The sequence below is a fragment of the Oryzias latipes genome, chromosome 15, assembly GCF_053564925.1.
Source record: "Oryzias latipes strain Hd-rR chromosome 15, Olatipes_Hd-rR_3.1".
NCBI lineage: Eukaryota > Metazoa > Chordata > Actinopteri > Beloniformes > Adrianichthyidae > Oryzias > Oryzias latipes.
Window position 1 is genome coordinate 18,990,398 of NC_136251.1, and position 16,774 is coordinate 19,007,171.

General features: G+C 38.7%; 1 protein-coding gene across 6 annotated transcripts in view; it reads left to right on the top strand.

Annotated features, from left to right (window-relative positions):
- Positions 1-16,774, top strand: part of LOC101163194 (equilibrative nucleoside transporter 1) — a 36,106-nt gene that overhangs the window by 16,896 nt on the left and 2,436 nt on the right. For 5 of the 6 annotated variants that reach the window (XM_011484335.3, XM_011484333.4, XM_078932458.1 and 2 more), the window contains exons 2-11: positions 8,701-8,784; positions 8,941-9,022; positions 9,392-9,579; positions 10,868-11,007; positions 11,468-11,602; positions 14,279-14,376; positions 14,536-14,617; positions 14,779-14,864; positions 15,713-15,821; positions 16,151-16,236. In XM_011484335.3, coding sequence (XP_011482637.1) covers positions 8,756-8,784; positions 8,941-9,022; positions 9,392-9,579; positions 10,868-11,007; positions 11,468-11,602; positions 14,279-14,376; positions 14,536-14,617; positions 14,779-14,864; positions 15,713-15,821; positions 16,151-16,236 — 1,035 coding nt within the window. In that variant the 5' untranslated portion in view covers positions 8,701-8,755. Of the gene's footprint in view, positions 1-7,653; positions 7,989-8,700; positions 8,785-8,940; positions 9,023-9,391; positions 9,580-10,867; positions 11,008-11,467; positions 11,603-14,278; positions 14,377-14,535; positions 14,618-14,778; positions 14,865-15,712; positions 15,822-16,150; positions 16,237-16,774 lie in introns of those variants that run through there. The other variant, XM_004077058.5, reaches the window with a different exon arrangement.

Below are 16,774 nucleotides of genomic sequence, written 5' to 3' on the forward strand. Positions count from 1 at the left end.
CAAGGATTGGACTGGAAATAGAGTTCAGTATTTATGCCAAGTTATTGTATCAATTCGATTTTTAGTTTATGCGTAATTTAGTTTGATTTTGAATTATTGGTCAAATTTTTGTTCTGAAATAAACTGTGGAATTTTATTAAAACTATGACATAAAAAGTAACTGAACACAGTGGATGTTTTCAGTTCTATCATTATAAATTCATGTAAAACAAATGCATCACCCTTAATAGAGCTGTATGTTTTCATGCTCTCCTGCTAGTTTACAGCCCCTCTCACCCCCAACCTAAACCTAAAATGGGGAGCAATGTTGGAGCTATCCAGCTGTCCAGTTTTTAGCCAGATATCTGCTCAGATGAGGAAAATGAAGACATACATGGATCTATTCGTCTACAAGTGGATGCATCATGAAGGGGAGCAGGGAGCTTTTTCCAACATTTTTTCATCTGCTCCTGACTCCCAACCATTTGAATGACAAAATACTCAGAAATGCAATTTTGAGCCTTTTTTTTTATACATGTCCTCCATCATCAGAAAAATGCCACAGGCACATGTTAAAAACACCAAGAACACAGTTTTCATCATAAACTGTCTTTTGGTTCATTCAAAACAAAGATGGGCAAAGTTTGTGACTTCTGTGATGTTTCACTGCAAATTCCTTCCAGATATCCGTTTTTCAGGGTTTTCTAAATGATAAAAGTGTTTACTGAAGGCTGTTGTCTCTTTTCTTGTTGTGCTACATGGTCAAAGTCCCATATTAATGGGACCAAATGTCCTCATCAGAGTGAGGATGGGGATGTGAAATGCTTGAATGTGTCAGACTGAGGCTTTATTTTTAATCTAAATTGGACTGTCAATGCCTTCAATGCAAACAAATGAATAATAATCTTAGATCTACTAGGTAGTACTGTTTAGCGATCAAGCTTTATTGTTTTTTATTAGGCTAAATGTCTTGTGGAAACTCTCCATTTCGTCATCAACGTGTCCATCAATCTTGTTAATGGCTTTGTTTTACTAATTTTCTTTATCATGAAGGCTGCACATGCATCAGTATCCCTACTGTTTGCTAATCAGTGTGTTGGTCTGAATATGTTTACTCTGTTGTAGCACTTTGACCTGTCTGCAGCCTCTGAACACTCAGAACTAGAACTACACTTTTTTCTCCCACATCAGCACAATAACTAAGTGTTTCAATTGTTAGAATGGGAATTGTAGTGTGACACTCAATGTGACCTGTGTCGTTTACTGAGATTCACAGCCAGCTAAGTTGAACTGGATTTAATACACAGAAGTGTGAAACTGAAAATGATGCACACAGAAAAACACATGAATAAAGAGATTATGCACCCACATATGGAAACAAGCTCTTGTGATAATCAATACGAAAACTAAAAATATACACATGTTCAGTTCCACTGAAATGCCATATTTGACAACTAAAATCATTGGCATGAACATCCTCCATCATTTTTTCAGCAGACAACTTCCTGTTGCCTCATTTCCTGTTGCTCACTACAGGCGGATTACAATGATTTTATAACAACACATAAAAGTACTTAGAAAAAGAACTGCGCCCTCTAGAGGCCTGGAAATACTAAATAAATGATCCAATACAGGAATATCTTTTTTAATTTTGTGTTACTTTTCTGTAGGGGTATAAAGATTGACCCCAGCTAGTTGATGAATTGAGCTTTTTGCACTTGTAGAGGTTTGTAAAACAGAGCTGAATGCTAATGAGTGACGCCACGGACCTGATGTGGTCTTACCATGTAGCCAGTCTATACCAAGTTGCATCTTGATGTTTTTTTTTTTTATTTGTATTTATAAAATACAGCCAAAATAGCTAAATTGCAACATTTACTATCAGTTCTGATCCCCAAAAGCTGTGGACTTCCTCTGAGTACGTCTGAGGATTACATTCCAGTTTAGAGGAATTAGCAGCACGATTTGGAAAGTGTTTAGCGGAGGGATGTGACCCCGGCGGAGGATGTTATGCTTCCCTCTCCTCATATGACCAACAGCAAGCTCTTCCTCGTCCCGTCCTGGGAATAAAGGCAAGCCTGTTGGAGAGGTTTACAGTGAGGGAATGTGGGAATGAACCAACAGGAACAAATTAACTGGTGTCCTTTTTCTACTAACGTTCATCCATTGCAAGATATTTACTTTCTAAGTTTTAAAATATTTTTTTTTGTTGTTTTCGTGTCAGCTCCTCTACTGGTCAAACCAATGTGGATTCAGTTGTAGGTGCATACAAATTGGAGGGACACTTAAGCCTAAATTCCAAAATATTATCAATGTTTTATTACTTTATTGGCCAGAATACAATGTCAGTTCTAACCCACTTTGTCAAATTGTGCAACTGCACTTTTACAGAAGATAAACTCGCAAATCATCAAGGTAAAATGCATATAATAAAGCAGTATGGTTAGCTCCCCTTTGTCTCTGCAGTGTCTATATGCTGGGTCATACAGCTTCATGTGGAGAGGATCAGCTGGAGAACACATGCTTAGAGAAAGCGTGACAAAACCAGAGTATCTTGTGAGCCAGATATCAGATACGAACGTGAGAGATCCAAGAGAAAATCACACAGGAACGTCTTTTCATCAACGCCGGATGAGAACACAACTACTGTTTAAGGATAAATATATTTATTCTTACAAAAACGTGCTTTTATCTACCCGTGTCATTCTGCTTGGGCTAATCTGTTGTCAGATCTCATCTGGTGTTTCCTGAACAGGTGTTTGCTTCAGCCCAGTGCTGAAATGTAAGAACCGGATCAGACTGTCACAGCTGAAGACTCGCAGCACCCTGCAATAGCTCAAAAAAAAGTATTTAGTTAGCCACCAACTGTGCAAGTTTTCCTACTAAAAATATAAGAGAGGCCAATAATTTTCATCATGGGTATACCTCAACTATGAGAGACAAAATGAGAAAAAAAAATCCAGAAAAATGACTGTCTGATTTTTAAAAGAACCTATTTGTAACTTATGGTGGATAATAGGGCTGCACAATAAATCACACATTTATTGTTATCCCGATATCAATCTGTGCAATACGCATATCGCAAAAGATGGCAAAAATTGTGACAAATGATGACCTTAAATGTGCTAAAACAATCTTATGGTAGCTTGAAGTATTTAACGAATCAAATAAATTTCTTTATGCATTTGACCAATCGAATGCAGCGCTCCATGTTGTTGTATAAACGAATGGAGCCCTCTTTTGTTTGATGTTTGCCTCCTATGTAGACGAAGGTTATTTGGAGTATAATTTAAGTCATATCAGTATCATCGTAAATCGCAAGTTTTCTTTATATTGTGCAGCCCTAGTGGATGATAATTATTTGGTCAATAACAAAATTTGAACTCAGTACTTTGTTATAGACCCTTTGTTGGCAATTACAGCAGTCAAACGGTTTCTGTAAGTCTTCACAAGCTTTTCACAAACTGTAGTCTGTTATTTTGGCCCATTCTTCCTTGCAGATCTCCTCTAGAGCAGTGATGTTTTGGGGCTGTTGCTGGGCAACATGGACTTTCAACTCCTTCCAAAGATTTTCTATGGGGTTGAGATCTGGAGACTGGCTAGGCCACTCCAGGACCTTAAAATGCTTCCTATGAAGCCACTCCTTCTTTACCCGGGCTGTGTGTTTGGGATCATTGTCATGCTGAAAGACTCAGCCACTTTTCATCTTCAATGCCCTTGCTGATGGAAGAAGGTTTTCACTCAAAATTTGATGATACATGGCCCCATTCATTCTTTCCTTTACTTAGATCAGTCGTTCTGGTCCCTTTGCTGAAAAACATACCCAAAGCACGATGTTTCCACCCCCATGCTTTACAGTTGGTATGATGTTATTTGAACGTAACTCAACATTCTTTCTCCTCTAAAAACGGCAAGTAGAGTTCTTACCCAAAAGTTCTATTTTGGTTTCATCTGACCATAGGTCACTCTCCCAATATTCTTCTGGATCATCCGAATGCTCTCTAGCAAACTTTAGACAGGCCTGCACATGTACTGGCTTTAGCAGGGGAACACATCTGGCACTTCAGGATTTGTTCACTAGGTCCCCTCATATGGTTCCGAGATTTTTGCTCACTGTTTTTTGTGATCATTTTGACCCCACGGGGTGAGATCTTGCAGTGAGCCCCAGATGGAGGGAGATGATCAGTGGTCTTGTGTGTTTTCCATTTTCTAATAAATGCTCCCACAGTGGATTTCTTCACACCAAGCTGCTTACCTGTTGCAGATTCAGTCTTCCCAGTCTGGTGCAGGTCAACAATTTGGTCTCTGGTGTCCTTAGACAGCTCTTTGGTCTCGGCCATAGTGGAGTTTGAAGTGCGACTGTTTGAGGTTGTGGACAGGTGTCTTTTATATAGATTACCAGTTCAAACAGGCGAAACAAATACAGGTAACGAGTGGAGGACAGAGGATCATTTTACAGAAGAAGTTACAGGTCTGTCTGAGCCAGAAACCTTGCTTGCTTGTAGTTGACCAAATACCTACTGTCCACCATAATTTACAAATAAGCTCTTTAAAAATCAGACAATGTGATTTTTTTTTTCTCATTTTATCTCTCATAGTTGAGTTGAGGTATACCTATGATGGAAAGTACAGCTCTCTTTCATCTTTTTTATTGGGATAACCTGCACAATTGGTGCTAACTAAGTACTTTTTTACAGCACTGTATGTGAAGTCCAGTCCAAGTATCCAGCACAACATCCAATATCAGTTACATATTACTCTCTAAATAAACCAATGTGCGATAGTTATCCCTGGAAAACAAGTATGATTCTGTCAGATATTTTTCTTTTGATTGGACAACCAGTATAGTGAGTTGGTCAGAGTGATTTTTTTTTTCTTTGACCTGATTAAGCCAGGACAAAGAGCACATAAGTACTATATTTGTACACATTTTTTGTTTTTTAATATAATTTAATATAATGTCACAGTGTTAGAAAACAACAAATTGGGATAGAACCTGTGGAAGAACTTACATTGAAAAGCAAACTTTTCACACAATAGAAAGTTATTCAAAGCAACAACATTTTAAGGTATTAAAAAGCATCAAAGAAATGCTTTTTTTAATACTAACATAAGTTACTAAACCAAAGACCTGGACGTTGTGGGTTTCAACAGTATCACTAGTATTTTTAATAAATCTATCTAGGTCTTTTTACTTCCTCAAAGCCAATAGCTGTGTGTCTTTTTGCTTAACAAGAGTCACTTTTAGCCTGCTAATATTGTTTTTCTGTTTTAGTTTTTTTATGTATAAAGGTCTCAGGTTCTCTCTCTTTTTAAAAGTAGATATATTTAAATTTATTTCTAAAAACTAAACTGACCGATGCTGAGGATCTCTATATAAACGGGTATACAAATCTGTAATGCTCTCTGTGTGCAGGATTCTTTTGTGTTTTTAAACATTTTAAGTAAAAAGAAACATTTTTGTCATGGAACTGGACCACAATTGTGCAGATATGACAAAGTCAGCATTTACCACAGTTTTACCAGGCTCACAATCTGGACCTCAACTAAAAGTCTTAACAGTTATATTCCACTTTTGTTATCCTACAATGGAATCAATTTAAAATGTTACAAAAGTCATGTAAAACATTACGATGCTGTGGCAGTAATATTGTAAGGTGAAGGGTTAATCTAGAGTAACAAGCAATCTATATTGTTACAAATAAAAATTTTAATTTGTTACCTTTCAGGACCTTGTCTTGATTATGGCCAAATGTTGTGAACAAAGTCATACAAAGAAAAATCCAAATCTACATTTTTATTTAGGTTAGAATTTGATTTCTCAGATGTTTTTGTAAAAAGACCATTTGGTTAAGTCGTGGAAACCGTTCATAGGAGGGTGATCAAATGAATATTATAGTGCTATCTCCCATTAAGGAGGTACAAAAGCTTACACACGCGTTTGTGTGGTGTAACATGTTATCTTCACAGTGTGTGTAGGCTGGCTCGGTCCGATGACACATTAGAAGCTTCACTTGACAGGAATGTGGGACATGGCAAAGACAGTTTGATTGAACTCTGACACGCTGTGGTGCCTGCATTTGAGTTTGTCCCATCAGGTCAGAGTAAAAAGATCTACTGCTTATCATCAGAGGGAAAAATCGAAAGAGAGGACATATAGTTTTCACTTTGTCATTTTATTTGTTTGGCCAAATGTCATTCAGCACAGACTGAATTTTGACAGGTTTGGTTTGTTTCAATCTGTTAGGGGTGTTAAAACCAGAGCTCAATGTATTTGCTTTTATACTGTGAAAACTAATATAAACCTGATCAGAATAACAGTTTAAGGACTTAATCAAGTTCAGCATTTCCACTGTCAAGCAGCACAGATTCCTGTCTGGTGATTTTTTTTTTTAAATTAGCTTGATTTCAGAATAAGAGATTTGCAGTATATTTGGGTCTGCCAAGTCTGTCTGGCTTTCTCCTTTGCTATTGACCCCCCCCCCCCCCCCCCCCCCCTTCACCCCAGTGTCCAGGACACTTGACCAAATGATGACCCGACCACAAAATCAATCCTTTCACTAATGGACAGCCTTTTGGTTAAAAATGGTCCAATGGACAGTATAGACAAACAGTGACAGTCCAATAAAAAAACACAGTTTGGGTTCAGATCAGGAAGGCTGTTCCTCCTGATCCCAACCTTCCAGTGTTGTCATGGCCCACATGGACGTCGAAGTCTTCTAGTAGAACAGTAGACCCCTGTGAGAGTACTTCTGTTTATCCCGAGACTCCAAGAAAATCCAGTACTTTGTAAGGATGCGAGCATCTCGTTTCCTGATTGATCTTCGACACATAATGACCAAACTGAACAAACTCAGCATGAGTGGAAGAAAGCCCAGTCGAGGAGTTGGGTTTTAGAGCCCAAACTATGCATAGAGGCTCAACTATTACTAGCTGGTACTACTCAGCCTCTCTCATAAGCCCAGGCTCTTTTTCACCCAGTGAGGTAACATTCCTTGCCCTGTTGGTTAGTTTCCATCACCATGGATTAGGCCACAGGTGTCAAACTCCAGGTCTCGAGGGCTAGTGTCCAGCTTGTTTTCCGACTAACCTTCCATTGAAGCTCCTTAATGGCTACACCTGATCCAGGTGATCAGCAGCAGATAAAGTAGGGTTTCTAAAAAAAAAAAAACAGGCTTGGTGTCTGACACCCCGTCTTGTACTGTGACAGAAATTACACAGCACCGGCTCCTTGCAGCTCTTCTTGTAGGAGGTGGGCAATCCCATTTAGCTTTTTTGAGGTGAGTCTGGCTGGATCTCATTGGAGGCAGTTCCACCACCAGGTCCTCTCCTGCATGTCCCAATCCCAAGCCTGGCTAATCAGCAGTCGATATGATGGAACTTGATTTTAAGGGATCCACAAGTGCATTAGACTGACTTGTCCCTTTGGACATGTCTGTCTGTGACCCCTCTTGGGACATTTGCCCTAGATACCATACCATCTAGAACCACTCAAGCTCCCAACCCTCTCAACACATTGTAAAGTTCCTTTACAATAAATCTCAAAGTCAACACCAGTTTGGCTTTCTATCAGGACTCTTCTCAGAAAAGTTTTCAATTTGTATCCGTGTTTCCTCTATTTGGAGGTCAGGTTCCAAAGCTGGCAGACTTTATCCCCTCATGTGGAAACATTTTGAGTTCAGAGCTACATCAACTAAAATGAGTGTGAATTTGAAGAAGCAAAGCAATGTTATTCAAGCTTGGCATACACAAATGATAAGAAGATCATGTTCTTTCTCTGTATGGTAGTAAGGAGAATTTTGTTTTCTCATATTGTGGCTGTTGGCATCTTTACGTCAAAGAATGCTGTGCATGCTTGTGTGGAAGGGGAGGATGTACGGGAAGGGTGGGGTCAAAGAAAACAGACAAGAGGATGGTATAAAATGAACCATGTGAAGCTTGTTCGGCCTTTTGTGCGGCGCGCATGTGAGGAGCGCACGGGAAGTCCTCAGGCTGCTCTCCATCTCTGAGTAAGTCTGCTTTTGAAGTGCAGTTGGGACAAATTCTGATGTTTTCTGACGATGCGTGTGTTTCAATGCCAGAGTGTGACTTCACCACAGAATGAAACCTGTTTTTGTTGTGTGTGTTTCACCATTTGCTGCTGTTGTGGCTTTAAATGACCGTAAATTTCATTTTTGCAACACAACATTGAGGAAGATGAACTTTTGTCAAGAAAACAACAAAGTTTTTGTTGTTTCTCATTTAATCAAGATCAGTCTTGTTTTCTCTATGAAATTTGTTTTGTTTAAGAGGCTAAAAGTGTAGCTTTAGAAAATAAATGTTCACTAAAAACCAAATGACCTGCAAGTATGAATGTAATCATATTGCAAAGTGACTGTGTGAGTTTCAGCTCCCAGATTTCAGAAATATTATCTGCAACTGTTCTGGGACATAGTAATTAACGTGCTGCAGGAATTGTTTAATCCCGATATGTTAACAGTGGAAACACACGTCTAAACACCTAATGATAAAACGGGCTTTATTTCTAAAGTCTAAATACAGTCCTGAAGAGAATTACAAACAAAGTTTTGATAAATTCATTTATGGTTAGTTGTTTTTTTTTTCAATCAAATGTTCAAGCAGAAACTAGCTGGATGTATTTTTAATAAATACATCCAAAGAGGGCTGTAAGTTCTCATAAACCCTCAGCTAAGCAAACTATTGTGTCTTCCTGTGTTACAGATTAGAGTCGAACCCAGACGAATCCTGAAGAAAAACCCGCTTGAGGCCCAGAAATATGACGGCCATCAGCGCGCCCCGAGACAAGTAAGGACGTCTGCTTGTGGCAGACAGAGTTTTGGAGTCCCAGCTGTCCCACTCGTGTGTTCATAATGAGGCAGGAGCGAGCTGTGGTGAAGAAGCGGATGTTTGTTGGTTTAACGCTTGGACTTTGATGTGATTTCCTTTTGTTGTCTTTCCCAGATACAATGCGGTCTGGATCATCTTCTTCATCCTGGGCCTGGGAACTCTCTTACCCTGGAATTTCTTCATGACGGCAACACAGGCAAGTTTGGTGGATTTAATCCACTAACCATAGTTTTTCAATTTGGGAATATGAAAATTTATTTTAGTTAGGCTCAGCTGCACCTTTATTAAACTAAAAAAGACTAATATTTTTTATGTTTTGCTGGACTTTGACATAGTTTCACCAATGTATGGTACTTATGATCCAAACATGTGACAACGTTGTAGAGAAGCTGCTCAAATACTTCAAAGATGGAGCCGTGACATTTCTCTGTAGCACCTGTTGGGGTTTTAAATGAAAACATTTCTGCTGTTACTGATGTTCTTGTTGGTTGAAGAAATGGTGGAAATGACCTTTGTTTTCGACAGGACCATTGTAATTAAAGTTCATTTTTCCATCTTTTTTTAGTACTTCACCGACAGATTGAAGGTTGAGCCGGTTTTCAGCAACCTGACAGCCAACGGAATGAGCAATGAGACCGCGGGCGAGCCCGGATCTCCAAGTCTTTTGGAACTGAAGTTCAACAATGTGATGACGTTGTGCGCGATGGTGCCTCTGCTCATTTTCACCTGCCTCAACTCCTTCATACATCAGAGGTGGGTTACTCCTCCTGATGGAAATTTATAGGAGTGTTTGTGTTCTTTTGCAGCTTAAAGTTGAGCAGCAGGTTGGATCTGATTGGACGTCAGAGACCGTTCTGATTGACTACTCTAGAAACAACAGCGTATGCACAGCCCATATAATGTGCTATTTAGCACTTTCACAGGATTGGACATCTATTTATAGCTGACTTCACAGTAATATTGGTTAAGAGAGTTATTTATTGATCACCCTGCCTTTTGGCTCTAAGAAGTCACATGTTCTATATTGATTTGAAAAAAGGAAACATACGCAAGCAGGCTTCCTTTCACTGGTAAAGCGGAAAGTTACATGTTAGAACTGAACACTGAAAGTCATCCCATCTAAATCCGTCAAATTCTATCTTGAATCTATCTATTGGAAATAGTGTTTTTGGTGTTTTTAACACGTTCTTGTAGCATTTTTCTCATGGAGGACATATTTAAAATATATTAGGAGTTAAATTGCATTTCTGAGTATTTCTTTATTCAAATCGTTGTGAATAAGGAGCTGGTGAAAAAATGCTGCTGCTCCACTCCATTCTGATCCATCCACTTGTAGACAATTAAATCCATGAACGTCTCTGGTATCTGGCTAAAATCTGTATTAATGGATAGCTCCAATATTGCTCGCAATTTTTGGTTCACCATTAACGTTTGGTTGGGGTTTTGTGGGGCTGTAAGCTAGAGGGATCATGGGAAAACAGTGTAGGCTTACTTTTCGCCATCAGTCCCACTCACAACTCAGAGGCAAATTTCTCATGAACTACTGCCGCTCTGCAGAAACTACGTTCTAGAAAAACGACACAGGTTATTTGATTTTGGCTAAAAATTGCAGAATCGTAATAAAAAGTACAACTTATTTATACCAACTTACAAACTTTTATTCTGATTATGAGAAATAAATATAAATGGTCAAACATGTCTGTTTCTTCTTCTAGACTGGAAAATATATGTCCTTTATTTATTCTTTATTTTCCCGAAAGTTTGATTTCATAAGTTATGTTTACCTTTAAAAAAGCTGCAGCTCTCACTATTTGGCTCTTGGTCAGAAGAAACGGTTGGGTGTCTTTCACTCATAAACTGGATTTCTGTTCATTTTAAATCCCTGGTAATAAACAAATGTATTTTTATAATCAAGATAGGTTGATTTTTGAATATAGATGTGAAACATAAACTGATGGGACCAGAATCAGGTGGAATTGTAGTGAAATGGAACTCCTGGTCTCCTGAATCTGGATTGAAGGACGTGACACTTGTGTTTCAGGATCCCTCAGAAGCTGAGAATCTCGGGCAGTCTGACCGTCATCTTGGTCGTCTTCATGCTCACGGCGGTGCTTGTCAAAGTTGAAATGGATCCCGTGCCCTTCTTCACCTTCACTATGATCAAAATTGTCTTCATCAATTGTGAGTTTTTTTTGGTGACATGTTCATTTGCTGCGTTCTCTATGTTTGCTCAGCAGAACACGAGACATTCCAGATTTAGAGCATGTGTGAGAGTCTCGCCGAGTCTCCTAACAAACAGCCTGCAGTCACTGAGTTTGTTTGTTATGGAGAGCTGCAGGGTTAAATGAGCCGGCCCCGACCCCCACGCTCACATGTGGAACAGCCCATCGTGTTTTGAGGACCTCAAAGCTTTGATATCCTCCCCATCACATTCCTCCAAATGTACACAGCTTCTGCAGCGTTGTCCAAACTTGTCCGGTTTGTCGGACTTCAGGTTCTGAAGCCTTTGATGTGCAAAGCTTCCAGAGGATATCATAGATATCTGTTGCTTTTTGTCCTCACCTGAGTTTCTGTGTCCGTCCTGAGAAAAAGTGTACACTGTACATGAAGCTAAAGCTTCTTGTCTTTTGTCCTTTTCCAGCATTCGGGGCGATTTTCCAGAGCAGTCTGTTTGGGCTGGCAGGGATTCTGCCCGCCTCGTACACCACTCCCATCATGAGCGGGCAGGGGCTGGCGGGCACTTTTGCTGCTTTTTCCATGATCTGTGCACTGGCCAGTATGTCACACGCACCACCACAAACACACCCCGACACACACACACACACGCACACACACACCCGCACACACAGTACAATAAATTGCACAAACAACTGCCTTAAAAACACATTTTAACCCTCCTTATGATGTTTCATGTCATGTTTTTTAGGGTCTACAAGGTTTAATAATTCTGAATGATGCAGAATACACTTTTTACATTAGTAATGTGATGATTTGCTTGCATAACTTTTGTATTTTATTTTTAAAAAAGTTTAAAAGTAAGTGGAGAAACAAAAACACTTCCTAAATGATCAAACTATTCACTTTGGAGCATTTCATATTTAGAAAAAGGTCAGTATAGCTTAGCCTGACTTTAGGCTAACTTAAGCTTCTACCAGCACTGCAAAAACAGAATCTTAAGAAAGTAAAAAAAACTTGTTTCAAGAAAAAAAAAAAAATTCTGCTTTGCAGGAAAAAAATCTTATTAAGAAAGTTTTTCAATAGCAAAATAATCTTAGTTTTAGAAAACATATCTCGGTGATTGAGATATGTTCCTCTCCTCTCTGGAGATTAATTCAAGAAAAATCAGCAAACCGGGTCTGAATTTTGGACTTATTTCTAAGAGGTCTGTGTTTGCACTGAGCATATTTCCTTTTGGAAAAGTGAGGCCAGGATGACGATTTAAGTGCAAACACGAGCCAATCCAAGCCTAATAAAAGGGCTGTACATGTACAGGAATCACTTCAGGTCTTCTAGATTTTTCCTAATGATATCTGTGCATAACTTGAATCTCTTCATGAGAAAGGGGGGGTATGTAGACTTATTGGTAATTTGTCCTTTCCTCGTGTTTCGCCTCTATCTCTTCTTTTTATCTTCACAAAACAAAACTGTAAGACTTCTGCTTTCACAGGAAATATGGAGGCATCCTGTAGCTTCTTTCTTTTAGATCCGTTTTAATGAAACTGAAGGACAAGACTCACTTTTATGAAATATCAAAATAAAAGGAAAGTGGTGGTGGGATTTAGGAAAGAAAATCTGTTTTTATAATCCAAATTCACTTAAGAACAGTTTTGTAAATGATGATGATGATGATGATGATAATACTTTCAGACATATATTGGGACTTTAAAATGAAATATAGGAAAAAATAATAATAATAAAAAAGAAAAACAATAAATATCCAAAAGGGCAATAATAGCAGGATATGAGTTGAAGAGGACAGAAAAAAACTTTAAAGTACAGTTTTTTAATGTTTTTTTTTATTAACCATTTATAGTGTAAGAATTACTGAACAATTACTGATAAGAATACTACAGTACTTCAAATACTTCATTACCACTTTATCCAACTAAATAGTAATGAGTTACTGTAATGCATCACAACCGTGGAACTTAACTGGAACAGCAGAGACAGCTGGGTTTGAAATTTCCCCTCTTCATATTGTATTTTTTAAGCCATCCTGTTGTGTAATCCAGTTTGAACGCAGCATCAGTTATCAGATCTTGCATGCGACTCTGAAGTGTTGAGACCACAAGGCAGCCCCATCCTGTAGCTGCAACTCTGACCTCATGAGTGGAAGCTGGTACAAAGTGTTTCTGCTAACATTTAGTTATTTCCTCTTTTTTCACATATACTTTGTGGGTCTAACGTGCTTCTTTTTTCTTTTTTTTTAAACTCTGCTAACAAAAACATGTTTTTGCAGAAGGGATAGTATTCAGGTTCATTCTTTTACAGACCCACTCCAATAAAAATTCAGTTTTTGTTGTTTTTACCGTGTTTCTTGTAGCATTTTACTCACGATGGAGAACATATATAAAGAAGATAAAGATTCCTTTTTTTCCAAAACCTCGATGAATCCTGACCAGACGAAGACACGCCGTTTGAGAAAGGTTCTTCTTTCTTCCTGCTCCGCTCCAATCTGATGCATCCACTTGCAGATAAATAAATGGATCTGACTTAATTTTGAGGTGATCTTACCAGCAGGAAGGGTGAATTTACTTACTAAGTTTTTTTTTTTTAATCTGACATGTATTTTATTTTGTTGACCTTGTTGGGATTGGACCCCCCCCCCCCCCCAAGTCCTCCTTCATTAAAGTGTATTAGGAGGTCAAACATTAGCAGTGATGGAGACCCTTGATCATGATGTTGGTGTTTTCTCCTGCAGTGCTGAGTCACTGTAAATATCTGAAAGAACAAATACTATCTCATTCTTTTGACTGTCTTCTTTTAAAAAATTACACAATTAATGTCAAGATTCTGTCAAAGATCTGACAAAAAAGGACATTAAATAGCTACTTCGATTCAAAAAAAATGGAAGTTTTTAACAACATTGTGCATCAAATGTACTGAAACCTAAACTCTGCTGGAGAAGCCACATGTTTAATCACAACTGTGTTTTTGTGTATTTCAGTGCCTCCATAGACAGACTTTGTTTCTGGGAAAAGCTCTGTTGTCCTAAAGCCATGACACATGGTCCTATCTGTTCTTTGTTTCTAAAACAGTCTAGTAGTTTCTGTGATTCGGTTCAGCAGACAGAATAATCCTCATTGTCTGAAGCTACATAAACTTGTTTACTTTGGATCATTAGAGGAGAAAACGATTCAAATAAATGAAAACTCTCATACTAAGAAACATTAGTGACTGTTTTTATAGAAGCAGCAGGATTGATTTTTAATTTTTCTTTTTTAATCTTCAGGTGGATCAAAGCTGCAGGACAGTGCTTTTGGTTACTTCATCACAGCCTGTGTTGTTATTGCTATGGCCATCGTGTCCTACTTCATTCTGCCCAAAATGGTAACCAAATAAAAACCTCCTTTGTTTAAAAGAATATTTACATTTTAAACTTAAAAGATCTCGTACCTCTTTGCTCAAACTACTTGCTGACCCTTTGGAGTACCTTTGTTCTCCAGATGTTGTCTTGAAGGAGCATTTCTCTGCTGCTTTTGTCTGCAGGAGTTCTTTCAGTACCACATGGAGAGCAATGGATCGAGTCCGTCTGCTGATGAGGAGAACAAGATGGACCTTCTTAAAAAACGTGCTTGGATATAAGACTTTTTTATCCTAATAGTTTGACTTATTTAAGCAGTTTTAGCTCATCTAGGTTTTGGTTGTAGACCTTTGTGTATCTATGTCAATAGAAATCATTAACAGATTCATGTTATTAATAAATATTAAGACGAGTCATTTGATTTCCAGAGAACTCCCCGGAAAAGCGGCCTGTGGTGAATTTAGATGAAGATGAGACCCCGTCTGGATCCTCAGTGTTTAACATCTTCAAACAGGTTAGACGGAACTTTGTGTTTTTGGTTATAACAAAAAAAAAACTTTCCACCATGTCTTCCATAATCTCCCATTCTTCGTGTGATGTTTTCTGATGCCTTTAAGGGAAAAAAACAGGGCAAAATAGATTTATTGTGGTTTAATTTTCTTGAGCTGTTACTGGTAAAATGAATTTTCTAGTAATCTTAAAATGTCTCCAAGCATAAAATCACTTCTTTTGATTTGTTTCAAACCCAAAATTACCAGATAAAGTCACACTCCAATCATCTTTTGAACTTTTTTCAGTGGTCTTTTAGTTATGATTATGCCGTTTTTAGCCAAAATAAAAAAAACTGGTGGCGTTTTCTAGGACGTATTTTCTGCAGAGCGACAGTAGTTCATTAGAAATTCACCTCTGAGTTGTGGGCGGGACTGTTGGTGCAGAGCAACCAACAGCTTCCCATCACCCATAACTGAGAGCTCCCTGTTTACAGTCTGTCCTGCCAGCTTGCAGCCTCTCACTACCCCAGCCTAACAGTAACGGTGCAACAAAAATGGCAAGCGACCTTGGATCTATCCAGCTGTACAGTTTTGAGCCAGATGCCAGCTCAGATGAGGAAAAGGAAGATCTTCTCGTTTACAAGTGGATCCATCCATTCACAACGATTTGAATAAAAAATAAAATGCACAAATGTAATTTAAGCTTAATTTCCTACATGTATGTCCTTCCTACATATAGAAAAATGTGACAAGAACACGTTAAAAACACCAGAAATACCTTTTTCATCAGAGTGGATCTTTAAAGTAGGAACAATCAGGTTTTGGAGGGCCTGAAGTGAGCGGTTTGACTTCCTGGTGTCTCTTTGATCAGATCTGGGTGACGGCTCTGTCCGTTTGCTTCATTTTCACCGTCACCATCGGGATGTTTCCAGCTGTTACTGCTGACGTCAAGTCCGCTATCGCAGGCAAAGGAGAATGGAGTGAGTGTGATCTCCTTCCTGCACTTTTTAGGGGACATGGGGAGGGAGAGTTGAGAATTGTGTCCAGAGAGGTGTGGATCAATACATTGTTTTTAAACTAAAACTCCACTCAACACTGTAGCAAAAAATGTCTCATTAATTCATCGTTTTTTCTTTTTTCTTAAAATGTTCTGAATGTCCTCAAAGCTGTTACATTTGGGAGCTTATCGAGATGCAACTTTTTGACAGTGTTTTTAATATAATATTTTTTCTTTCCGTCTATAAAAGCTCATATTTCCGATTTGAGGTTACAGTTCAATCAATTACACCTTGTTTTGATCCATTTCTAGACACGTACTTCATCCCCGTGGCTTGCTTCCTCCTTTTCAACCTGATGGACTGGGCTGGCAGGAGTCTGACGGCCCTCTGCATGTGGGTGAGTATCGCCGCACGGATGTCAAGGACACATCAGAGCCTTTTCCAAGAGTTGCACCTGCTTTTCAAAGGACACGTTTTTTTATATTTCACAAAAGTTGTAATCTTTTATTTAGCAACCCTCTTTAAAAAACCATTACATACAGTAGTGTTTCATTTATTTCTATGCTGCCCGAACAACTGAGCACAGTTGGTTCAAAGCCTCGGGCTTCATCAGATGATTACGCGGGAATGAATGAACCACGATGGAAAGTCAAAAGTTGCCTGGAGGTCAGAGGGAAAGGAAAGAAGCAGGGCTGTGTTCATTGTAAAGGAAGTTTCTGGAAGGGTCAGGGAAGCTCTGTTCCTCTTCCTCGCCGGACGTCTGTAAAAGTCACAAAACGGGATTTTAAGTTACTTCTCCATTTGATGGTTTGCTCCTTTTGAGTGCAGCAGCACTCTCCCATCCAACATTTATTTTCTCTGCTTCTCATATTTACAGAATCCGCCTCGTGTTAGTTTTTATAATGCTGAATCCTTAAAGAAACATTTGTGTTTTT